Below are 12,362 nucleotides of genomic sequence, written 5' to 3'. Positions count from 1 at the left end.
GATAGATAGATAGATAGATAGATAGATAGATAGATAGATAGATAGATAGATAGATAGATAGATAGATAGATAGAAGGATGGATGGATGGATGGATGGATGGATGGATGGATGGATGGATGGATGGATGGATAGATAGATAGATAGATAGATAGATAGATAGATAGATAGATAGATAGATAGATAGATAGATAGATAGATAGAAAGAAAGATAGATAGATAGATAGATAGATAGATAGATAGATAGATAGATAGATAGATAGATAGAAGGATGGATGGATGGATGGATGGATGGATGGATGGATGGATGGATGGATGGATGGATGGATAGATAGATAGATAGATAGATAGATAGATAGATAGATAGATAGATAGATAGATAGATAGAAAGAAAGATAGATAGATAGATAGATAGATAGATAGATAGATAGATAGATAGATAGATAGATAGATAGTTTGTTGTGGCAAAGTCTGTCTGCCCCCCCCCCCCCCAGGCTGTAAACCTAGGGGAAACACTGCTAGTGATATTAAAAACATATTTTTACGTTGTTAAGATATAAATGTTTAACAGGAAGAGGTAAACAATGTGCCGAGGCCTTTCCACACATTCATGTAATATGTCGTGAATAATGTTCTCCAGAAATCCACGGATGACATGATCTCTACATCTTTCATTTTTCCTATGAAAGGAGTGATCGTGATCTGAGGGGAGAGGTTGTTTCTGTCCAGGTAAACAGATTCAGATAATAACTGTTGAAACATTTAGATTTACACATCTTTGATATGATGATGATGCTGCTGTTTGTTTTGAACCTCCTGGTGTTCTGGCAGTTAAACTCAAAGATGTCCTGGAGCAAAATCTACGTTGTGCCAAGCACTACAGCTCAAGACATGTCTGTTTGTTACCAGCAGAATCATGCGATCAGGCGTGGAGTTCACAGGAAAGGCTGTGTACATGGATGTCTCAATACTTCAGGTGTGTCATCATCTCTGTGGGAAAACTTCTCCTTTTTGATCGAGATGGCTCCTCTGTACCTCAGCTCAGGAATGCATCTGACAGGGTATAAATAATCTGACCCACGTCTAGACTGAACACTCCAGCCGGAGGGGAAGAAGACTCGCACACGACTCCGCTAACCTACGAGACTTTCTCAGGTGAGTGACACCAGAGGGGACGGACTCTAAGTTCTGATCAGAACATAGATCCAGCTTTCTTTCTGTCTATAACAGCTCTTCCTTTAGGACCACTTCTGGTTTAAAATCCAGACAAACTCAGAGATATTGGGCCTCGTTCACTAACATGTGCTTAAACTGTGCGTACGAACGTTTGAAGCACAAATCTGTGATTCATCAATATATTCTGACTTGAATTTATTCTGACGCTACAAACAAAAATAGAACTTTCTCAGACCATGCGTACGCACAAATGATGACGACCAAATTTCTCAGAAAATGTAAACACACACTCTTTGAACTAAATGCACGACATATTTCAACTACTGTCAGTCAAAGGAAAAAGCCTTTAATAGAATTCAATAATAAAATCGGTGAATTGACTAAATGTGTTAAATAACCATGAAATTGACGCCTTATCGTACTTAGAATATTGAATCTTAAATTAAATAATTAGTTTACAATTAAAAATATGAGGAGAATGTACACATTAAAAAAAAAGTCGATCACTCCCACCAACAGTGCCATGAATTAACACATCGGTTGCCAAAACCAGTTGATTAGTAGGAGCCAATTTCAGCCTTAATACATTTCTTATTTTTATTTGCTTGAAGACATTCATTTTAAACAGCAGCACTGTGGGGATGTGTTTGGAAGCAGGTGCCTTAAGACAGGGGTTCCCAAACTTTTCCGCCAAAATACAAGTGCCAAACCTACCTATAAGAGAATGTCATAGGTTTCTTTTTGCCAGATGATTGTCATATAGTCATCTGGCAAAAAGAAAGGCAGAAAACTCTTAACATTTTCTATATTTAAGGTTTTATTTCAAGGTTAGCTTCTATTTTTTTCAATATTTTTTTACTATAATGGGTTAAATGTACTATTTTAGATAACTTTAAAAAAAAAACAAAAAAAAAAAAAACATCTCACGACCCCCCATTTGTGTCTTGCGACCCCCCCAGGGGGTCTTGACCCCCACTTTGGGAAACCCTGATCTAAGAAAGGGATGGCTTGTTGGTGAGCATATTTTATGTTATATTTATCTTAAGTCTCTATCCTGTTTATGCTAAAATGTTGTTGCTTTTAAGTGACCTGGGATATGGTCTTAAAACCTGGCTTATGACTCCATTTGTGGAACTGGTGGTAAGTTACTCTACGCCCCTGAGAAAGTGTGAGGGATAATTCTGACATGCCGTGTTCACTACATTAAATGAATGACCATTAGGCGACGGGTGAATATCGTCACTTTATCCCTCGTTTCAGGAACACATTCCTGATATGGAGGTGTCTCTAATAACCACAGGCGTTCTTTAATCCTGAGCTGTCAGGTGATCAGGTGGTCCTTGTCCTCCTCCAGTTTCCTTCCTTCTTTCTGTTCTGCTAGTCTTTTTTTTTTGAGTCACCTTTAATATCAAACCTCATTTTCCTAACCTGATCCACGGTGTGAACCTCAGGAGACACAGCATTAACAGCCTCAGTAAGAAACCCAGGCTTCATGTTTCTGTCATGGGGACTCTGAAAAGTGTTGGTTTTCTTGCCTAAACCTCTGAAACAATCACCTCTCTCTCTCTACCGGGTTGAGATTCAGCGTCTTGATGCAGCTAACAGATGTCCTTATATGGATGAATGGGGGCGTGGTCGTATGCTGATTGCAGGTTGCGTGCACGCGCCTGTCAGTTTAGAATGATTCTGATTCACTAATATACACACGGTGGTGAGAACAGAATTGTCTGGTACGCATGTGTCATGAATCTGACGGTGATTTTGCGTATGCATTCATTTTATGTGCAGAGTAAGAACATTTCTACGCATTTATTAGTGAATGAGGTCCAATGTCTTTAAAACACGTTCTACTGACCTAACCTCAAAAATGTCTTTTCAGTGGTGCTAATATTCTTCTGTATGAAAGGGAGGTACTCTACCTGCATCCATCCAGCATTCATCATTATCAGTCTTGTTCTCTTTGTGCAGAGATAATCTTGGTTCGTATTCCTCAACAGATTGCAGAAATGGCCTCAGAGCTCATGAACGTTGCTGCCCTCGGTCGACCTTTCACCCTGGGAATGCTGTACGATGCTCGGAAAGATGCACTGATCCCAGGTAAGTCCTCATCTCGAGGGAGAGTCAAAGTGAGTGATGGGGGTCAGGGGTCGGGGGTCGGGGGGGTGAGATAGGATCCAAGTGTGTCAGTGCTCCAGTTGAGCAGTCTAACCCCGAATTTAAACAGGAGTCGCCACGTTGCATTACTGGTCCAAGCCTGATCCAGCTCTAACTATAAGCTTTATCAAAAAGGAAAGTTTGAAGCCTACTCTTAAAAGTAGAGAGGGTGTCTGCCTCCCGGACCCTGACTGGTAGATGATTCCAAAGGAGAGGGGCCTGATAACTGAAGGCTCTACCTCCCATACTACTTTTAGAGACTGTCGGTACGATGAGCAGGACTGCATGTTGGGAGCGTAAGATACTAAGGTGTCTGATCATTAAGAGCTTTGTAGGTCATAAGAAGGATTTTAAATTCTAGTCTAGGTTTTATGGGAGGCAGTGTAGAGAAGCTAACAGGGGAGAGATGTGCTCTCTCTTCCTAGGTCTAGTCAGTACTCGAGCTGTAGCGTTTAGGAACCAGCTGAAGAGTCTTGAGAGACTTATTAGGGCAGCCTGATAAAAGGGAGTTACAGTAATCTAAAAAAAACCATGTCTTCTTATTTGTCCAGGTTTGACTTTGTGGAACGATAAAACTCTGCAGGAGAAAACCGTCGAAAGCTCCCAGCGTAGCAGCTCCTTTCAAATTTCTACGTCCGACTCCATCGAGTCCAAGTCCTCTCTGCTGGACATCGATGCGTCTCTGAAGGCCAGTTTCATGAGCGGACTGGTTAACGTTGAAGGATCTGCCAAGTTTATGAAGAGTACGAAGCATTCCAAGAAGGACAGCCGAGTGACCTTTCAGTACAACGCCACCACCCACTTCAGACAGCTGTACATGGCTGACATGATGACCCTGGATACTCAGCAGACAGACCTCCTTAAGAAGGGCACTGCGACACATGTGGTCACTGGCATCCTCTACGGGGCACATGCCTTCTTTGTGTTTGACAGTGAGAATTCAGACAACGAGAGCTCTCAGGACATCAGCGGCCATATGAGGGCTGTGATCAATAAGATCCCCTCTTTCAACGTCGAGGGGGAGGTCAACATAAAGCTGACCGATGAAGAAAAAGCCCTCACTGACAAATTCTCCTGCAAATTCTACGGTGACCTTCTTCTCAAGAGCAACCCTGCATCATTCACAGAGGCAGTGAAGACCTATGTGGAACTTCCAACGCTGCTGGGAGAAAAGGGAGAGTACTGTGTCCCCCTGAAGGTCTGGCTGATGCCCCTGAAGGATCTGGATCCCAGTGCTGTTGAGCTGAGCAGTGGGATCAGTCTGGAACTTGTGATGGAGGTGAATGATGCTCTGGAAGACTTGAGAGGAATAGGAATGAGATGCAATGACGCTCTTGCCGACTCAGTGGTGGAGCGCCTTCCACAAATTCAAAAGAAGCTGCACCGTTTCCAAGAACTGTGCAAGTATTATGAAACCCACCTCAAGAAGACCATGGCCAAGAAATTACCACTCATACGAGGCGGTACGGAAGAGGAAGGGCCGGTGATGCAGATCTTTGAAAAGAGAGCAAAGTCCCCCTTCAGTTCAGAACAACTCAACAAGTGGATGGATGACACAGAGAGAGAGATCAACGTGGTCTGGTCCTGCTTAGCTATCCTGAAGGGAGCCAGGATCCTCCCAAACCGGTCTGAGCTAGACAGAGTAATTCTTGATCCACAATCAAAGCTAGGGGTATGCTTTGCTTTCACCTCCCTGGACCTTCCTGACCCCCGCTTGGATGCAATGTCCAGCTTCTTGGATTCAGTGAAAACCGTAACCACCAACGAAGTCCCATGGTACTATTCAGAGAAGACTGTTGAGTTAATGAGAAAACTAGCAGAGGCCGCTACTTTCTTCAAGTCTGACCTCAGACTTGTATCGGTCATTGCAAATGAAGCATTGACAGGAGCATGCGTGTACTATTATAAAGATGGTAAACTAGGTCATCCCGTGATCCTCCCTGAATTAATGGAAACACACAAAGAGGACTTAACCTTGCGTAAGTACTTTCTTTAACTGTTTACTTATTAAAACACGTCACTCTTCAGAAATCTGATTTGCCATCAATGATCCTCTGACTCTGTTGAAGCTGGTTCAGGATACTTGTACCTCTTTTCGACCAACACAAACCTGGTTCTAGAAGAAATATTTGGCTTTCACAGAAATGATTTCAGAAAGTTTCTCAGCAACTCGCAACAGTCCCCTGAACTTTTTAAAAGATTTACAGGAATTTCTGACGCTCTCATAAAAGTCTCTTTGTATCCGGCTGAAGATTTTTAGGGTCTAACTGAGTTTCTTTGAATTTAATGTTGGTATTTTCAGGATCTCACTCAAGTTTAGGGTCCAGAGTTTAGATTTTTTATGGTTTCCAGGAGGTTTGTAAAATGTCTTGCTTAATTTTCCAGGAACTTGTAAAAGTTTTTAGAATTCTGAAAAAGTTTATTTTGGATCTTTGACAGAATTTAAGTCTCATGCAAAAGTTTGTCTTGATCTTACAAGCCTTTCTCAAAATCTTGCAAGTTTACTGCGATTTTGCAGAACTTTACAAGAACTTTTAAATATGTCAGGCCCTGGTAATATTTCAGGAGTGGTTTTTAGGGGTCGTGCAGAAGATTTTTCTGGATCAATAAAATGAATTCTAATCCTGTTTTTGATCTTCTTCTTTCCAGCAGACAACCAACATCGCCCTCTGGACTTTGAGCGCTTCATTCAGCCTGAGGGAAACAGGAAGTGATGTCACCTCTGCACCATCCGCACCACTTTCTCTGACCCCGCCTCCTCCGTTTCAGGGGAGTCCACCTATGCGGTTCTTGTCCCAGTAATCTTGTGTACCAGGGATGTTATTTACCTTGAACACATGAGGTCGAGGATGCTGCGGTCCCCCTCTATCTCTCTGTAATGACGCCTCATATCAGTAATCATTAGCTTCACATTCAACAGTCTTTAGTTCAGAATCTATTGTAACTTGTTCGGGGAAATGTTTGGTGATTTTGGTATCAGGGAAGTGTTTCTGTTGATTTTGTTGTGAGCATGTGTTTTATTTTGGCGGGGTAACATTAGAGCATGTTTTATTTCCTTTAAATCAGCTGATTTTAAGTGTAATGAGTCAATGAGGGATCTGTGGGTATGGTGTGCATGCTTTGGTTGTTTTTTGATGATTTGGCGCCACCTGCAGGCTCTCTATTAAAGTGTGCAGGAGAGAACTGTATCTCTGTTTCTATCATTTATCAATAAATGGAAATGTCTTGAAATCAAGCCGGCTTTGTCTTTGAGAAAATCTGAAACATGAATTAGTTTGTTGTTTAACATTTTATTAAAGTATCTAGGATCATAACATTCATAATAGAGATGTAGAAGTTGATTCATACAGTCCAGAATAAACTCTTAACATCAGCTCACAGTCGAGTTAAAGGGAAATAATAATTATTATGGAAGTTCAGTTCATTTAATTTTCTGTATAGCGCCAGATCCCAGCAGAAGTACTTGAAGGCTGCCTCTCTTATAGATCTGGTTCATTTATTAAACAGACTAAATGTCCTTATGGTATTTATCTTCTTTACATGACAGGATGTCATTTCTGTCTTTACACTGGTGCATTTCAGAGTGAACTGACTGACTGTCTGTCCAGAGAGCCTGTCACTGCAGGTGCATTCAGGGACCGTCGTAAAGGTGCATGCTTCACTTTCATCAGCTGAGGAGGAGAAGAGAGAGAGAGGACCAGAGAAGGGAGGAGGAAGACCGGACTTTGGAGAATCAAATTCACCTTTTTGCAGGGACAGGCTGAATCATTTAACTTTAGATATTTTTGGAGCTGTTTGTATTTAGTTGTTTATTTATTTTAGAATTAATTGTTAGATTTATTCAAACTTTTCTTTTTTTAAAGGTAACTTAAGTTAGATTTTGGGGATATTTTTTTTGCTAGTCATTTGTTTAGTATATTTAGATTTTTTGTATATTTAGTATATGTTTTGTTTCTTTGGTGATTAGGAGCTGTGGGACCTGAGGTTATTTAGGTAGGTAGGTGGCAGAAGGCCAGCATGCACCTGGGTGGGCCTGTGGTGTTTTACCAGCTCAAGAGAGGCAGCAGGAGCCGTGACTCTCTTTGTTCCTTTTGTTTGCTTGACATCAAAAATAAACCCAATGGAAACACTGAACTGTTACATGGACATTGGACTTCTTTTGCCTGCGGACATCACATCCCCTCGCTGCATCAGGGACCCTCTCATTAAGTTTAGTTAAAGTTTGATATTTGGATTTTTCTTTGAGCTTTTTATGACAAATGGCCTCCACAATATTATAAAAGCTATAGTGTTAAAAGAGTGAAATATTGACGACTTTAACACTTGGTACAACCCAAGACAAAGTCTGTCTGCCCCCTGCAGGGTGAGGAGGACACACACACACACACACACACACACACACACACACACACACACACACACACACACACACACACTTGTGGTCATGGTGTCCTCCAGCTGATGAGCTGCTGATTGAAGAGGCAGAGTGGACACAGTGATGAGGGGTGAAGTGATGTTACTGGCTGTGTGTGAACATAGCAGTGTCGCAGTGTGTGTGTGTGTGTGTGTGTGTGAATATTTTAGTATTAATCTGCATCACATCTCATTAAAACTGATAACAGATAATGTGACCACACTAAAGATGGGAGATTCTTAACAGTGAAACTTGGACCGCCCCAAATACTAGCGTCTGATTGGCTAGCGTTAGCCCCTCCTCCTGTGAAGGTTCAGAGTCGTCTCTTCCATGAAAAGGAAGAATCACTGATGGAGGCTGTTTAAGTGGAGGACTCAGCTTGTTCACTGATGATTGGACGTATTATGTGGTCTACCGGAACCAGTATCTGTGCAGAAGTGGCCCTCCTCGATCCAGCACCAAGAGATGTCCACTCCAGCAATCAATGGTGCTATTAGTGCGTGAAATGATATGTGGAGCAGCAGGACCGAGGCGGTGAAGAGGAGCTGGGGTTATTATAGAAGAGTCTGCTCTCTGCTGAACCATGCCACATTATCTCTCTCTCTCTCTGATGTCTGTTCATGTAAACCCGACAGTGAGAGTTTTATTTGTTCTATCTTTTTTGTATGTGTGTGTACTTTTCAAAAGAAGAAGCTGTGATTCTCTTGATTTAGCAGCTTGTAACAGTAGTCTTCTCTCAGCCCACCGTGAATGCGTCTCTCCTCCCGGTGTTCCGGTTTTAAAAGTGACCCTGTAAACTGGAGACCTTCAGCTGAACGTGTCAGTGTTTGTGGAGTTTACACAGCTGTTGAAACACAGAGGGAGTTCCTGGGAATGCAAACTAGTTTAGTTTTTATTAAGATTTCAAAATATCCTCATCAGATATTTAATGATGGTCTAAAGACGTTTATGAGGGATGCATCCGGCTGAGAGTCTCCAGTTAACAGGGTCGCCGTTTAAACCAAAACACCGGCCGATCTCTGCGATCACGGCTTTTTGAGTTCAAAAGGATTTTAAAGCCGTGTTGAAACGTCTTTGCTACTCGCGCTTATCTCCTCTCACATGTTTTTTTCTGCTTTTGGAGCACAATTTCAAATTTGAGGAAAATAATTTTTTTCAACAGGCTCCAGGTCAACTTTTTTGTCAATTTTTTTTGTCAAATTTTTTTTCAATTTTTTTTGTCAATTTTTTTTTTCAAATTTTCTTTATTCAAATGTTTTTTGTCAAAAATTAAAAAAAAAAAAAAAAAAAAATCGAAATTTTCACATTTTTTTTCAAATTTTTTTTTTCAATTTTTTTTTTCAATTTTTTTTTTCATTTTTTTTTTTTTCAATTTTCTTTCAAAATTTTCCAAAAACCATTCACAGTCATTGTTTTTTCCATCTGTGATGAATGGCATTTGTCTTTGTTTCACTGCCCTCTACTGGTCTGGTGGTGTAGTGTCAAAGGATTTTAAAGCCGTGTTGAAACGTCTTTGCTACTCGTGCTTATCTCCTCTCACGTGTTGATTCAGTGAATCCATCTGTGATGAAATATAGCACCATCTAAAACAGACCAGCTGAGTCTCTTCATGCTAACAGGCTAACTGTTGTGTTGATTCATTCTTTGCTCTTTACATGTTTTTAACTGTAGGCGCAGGATTTTCTGCTTTTGGAGCAAAATTTCAAATTTGAGGTAAATTAATTTTTTCGACAGGCTCTGGATCAACTTTTTTGTCAAATTTTTTTTTGCAAATTTTTTTTAGTCAAAACATTTTTTTTTTTCCCAAACATTTTTTTTCAAAACATTTTTTTTTCAAAACATTTTTTTTTCCAAATTTTCTTTGTAAAATTTTTTTTAATAAAATTTTTCTTTTTGTCAATTTTTCTTTTTTTTCAATTTTTCTTTTTGTCAATTTTTCTTTTTGTCAATTTGTTGTCAACGTTTATGAGGGATGCATCGGCTGAGAGTCTCCAGTTAACAGGGTCGCCGTTTAAACCAAAACACCGTCCGATCTCTGCGATCACGGCTTTTTGAGTTCAAAAGGATTTTAAAGCCGTGTTGAAACGTCTTTGCTACTCACGCTTATCTCCTCTCACGTGTTGATTCAGTGAATCCATCTGTGATGAAATATAGCACCATCTAAAACAGACCAGCTGAGTCTCTTCATGCTAACAGGCTAACTGTTGTGTTGATTCATTCTTTGCTCTTTACATGTTTTTAACTGTAGGCGCAGGATTTTCTGCTTTTGGAGCAAAATTTCAAATTTGAGGTAAATTAATTTTTTCGACAGGCTCTGGATCAACTTTTTTGTCAAATTTTTTTTGTCAATTTTTTTTTTGTCAAATTTTTTTTGCAATTTTTTTTTAGTCAAAACATTTTTTTTTTTCCAAAACATTTTTTTTCAAAACATTTTTTTTTCAAAAAAATTTTTTTTCCAAATTTTCTTTGTAAAATTTTTTTTAGTAAAATTTTTCTTTTTGTCAACTTTTCTTTTTGTCAATTTTTCTTTTTGTCAACTTTTCTTTTTGTCAATTTTTCTTTTTGTCAATTTTTCTTTTTGTCAATTTTTTGTCAACGTTTATGAGGGATGCATCCGGCTGAGAGTCTCCAGTTAAAAGGGTCGCTGTTTAAACCAAAACACCGGCCGATCTCTGCGATCACGGCTTTTTGAGTTCAAAAGGATTTTAAAGCCGTGTTGAAACGTCTTTGCTACTCGCGCTTATCTCCTCTCACGTGTTGATTCAGTGAATCCATCTGAGATGAAATATAGCACCATCTAAAACAGACCAGCTGAGTCTCTTCATGCTAACAGGCTAACTGTTGTGTTGATTCATTCTTTGCTCTTTACATGTTTTTAACTGTAGGCGCAGGATTTTCTGCTTTTGGAGCAAAATTTCAAATTTGAGGTAAATTAATTTTTTCGACAGGCTCTGGATCAACTTTTTTGTCAAATTTTTTTTTGCAAATTTTTTTTAGTCAAAACATTTTTTTTTTTCCCAAACATTTTTTTTCAAAACATTTTTTTTTCAAAACATTTTTTTTTCCAAATTTTCTTTGTAAAATTTTTTTTAATAAAATTTTTCTTTTTGTCAATTTTTCTTTTTTTTTCAATTTTTCTTTTTGTCAATTTTTCTTTTTGTCAATTTGTTGTCAACGTTTATGAGGGATGCATCGGCTGAGAGTCTCCAGTTAACAGGGTCGCCGTTTAAACCAAAACACCGTCCGATCTCTGCGATCACGGCTTTTTGAGTTCAAAAGGATTTTAAAGCTGTGTTGAAACGTCTTTGCTACTCACGCTTATCTCCTCTCACGTGTTGATTCAGTGAATCCATCTGTGATGAAATATAGCACCATCTAAAACAGACCAGCTGAGTCTCTTCATGCTAACAGGCTAACTGTTGTGTTGATTCATTCTTTGCTCTTTACATGTTTTTAACTGTAGGCGCAGGATTTTCTGCTTTTGGAGCAAAATTTCAAATTTGAGGTAAATTAATTTTTTCGACAGGCTCTGGATCAACTTTTTTGTCAAATTTTTTTTGTCAATTTTTTTTTTGTCAAATTTTTTTTGCAATTTTTTTTTAGTCAAAACATTTTTTTTTTTCCAAAACATTTTTTTTCAAAACATTTTTTTTTCAAAAAAATTTTTTTTCCAAATTTTCTTTGTAAAATTTTTTTTAGTAAAATTTTTCTTTTTGTCAACTTTTCTTTTTGTCAATTTTTCTTTTTGTCAATTTTTCTTTTTGTCAATTTTTCTTTTTGTCAATTTTTTGTCAACGTTTATGAGGGATGCATCCGGCTGAGAGTCTCCAGTTAAAAGGGTCGCTGTTTAAACCAAAACACCGTCCGATCTCTGCGATCACGGCTTTTTGAGTTCAAAAGGATTTTAAAGCCGTGTTGAAACGTCTTTGCTACTCGCGCTTATCTCCTCTCACGTGTTGATTCAGTGAATCCATCTGAGATGAAATATAGCACCATCTAAAACAGACCAGCTGAGTCTCTTCATGCTAACAGGCTAACTGTTGTGTTGATTCATTCTTTGCTTTTTTCCATGTTTTTAACAGCAGGCGCAAAATTCTCACATTTTTTCATGTTTTTCTGCTTTTGGAGCACAATTTCAAATTAGAGGAAAATAAATTTTTTCCACAGACTCTGGGTCAACTTTTTTGTCAATTTATTTTGGTAAAAAAAAATTTTTTTTTTTTTTTCAAGTTTCTTTTTTTCAAAGTTTTTTTTTCAAGTTTTTTTTTCAAGTCTTTTTTGTCATTTTTTTTTCAAAGTCTTTTGTCATTTTTTTTTCTTTAAAAAAAAATTAAGTCAATTTTTTTTTTTTCAATTTTTTTTGTTCAAATTTTTCAAAAACCATTCCCAGTCGTTGTTTTTTCCATCTGTGATGAATGGCATTCCTCTTTGTGTTACTGCCCTCTACTGGTCTGGTGGTGTATTGCATTTGCTTTTTTTCCTCTATACGTCACTGGCCTGATTTACACAATCTACCCGGGACTTCAGCCCGCGGTCCAAACGCAGACAACAATGGGGGACCAGGAACCTTTTAGTACATGATTAGCAAACAAGCTAACAGCTAAGGCAACACTGTAGGAA

The 12,362-nt window shown here is 38.8% G+C and overlaps 1 protein-coding gene across 4 annotated transcripts; it reads left to right on the top strand.

Moving 5' to 3' along the window:
- Nucleotides 1-500: 500 nt before the first annotated feature.
- On the top strand, nucleotides 501-6,563 carry LOC117808579 (neoverrucotoxin subunit alpha-like). Of its 4 annotated transcripts, none has more exons than XM_034678298.1 (5): nucleotides 501-727; nucleotides 911-1,153; nucleotides 3,172-3,271; nucleotides 3,880-5,307; nucleotides 5,978-6,563. In XM_034678298.1, the coding sequence occupies exons 3-5, from the start codon at nucleotides 3,181-3,183 to the stop codon at nucleotides 6,040-6,042; spliced, it is 1,584 nt and encodes a 527-aa protein (XP_034534189.1). In that variant the 5' UTR covers nucleotides 501-727; nucleotides 911-1,153; nucleotides 3,172-3,180; the 3' UTR covers nucleotides 6,043-6,563. The 4 variants fall into 4 exon arrangements, with proteins under 4 accessions (XP_034534189.1, XP_034534191.1, XP_034534188.1 ...); XM_034678299.1 differs by lacking the exon at nucleotides 501-727 and having other exon boundaries at nucleotides 959-974; nucleotides 1,059-1,153; XM_034678300.1 differs by having other exon boundaries at nucleotides 501-1,153; nucleotides 5,981-6,563.
- The last annotated feature ends 5,799 nt before the right edge of the window (nucleotides 6,564-12,362 follow it).

The sequence above is a fragment of the Notolabrus celidotus genome, unplaced genomic scaffold, assembly GCF_009762535.1.
Source record: "Notolabrus celidotus isolate fNotCel1 unplaced genomic scaffold, fNotCel1.pri scaffold_127_arrow_ctg1, whole genome shotgun sequence".
In the NCBI taxonomy this organism is placed as follows: Eukaryota; Metazoa; Chordata; class Actinopteri; order Labriformes; family Labridae; genus Notolabrus; species Notolabrus celidotus.
Note: the sequence above shows the minus strand (reverse complement) of the source record. Positions and strands in the feature narration are given on the sequence as shown.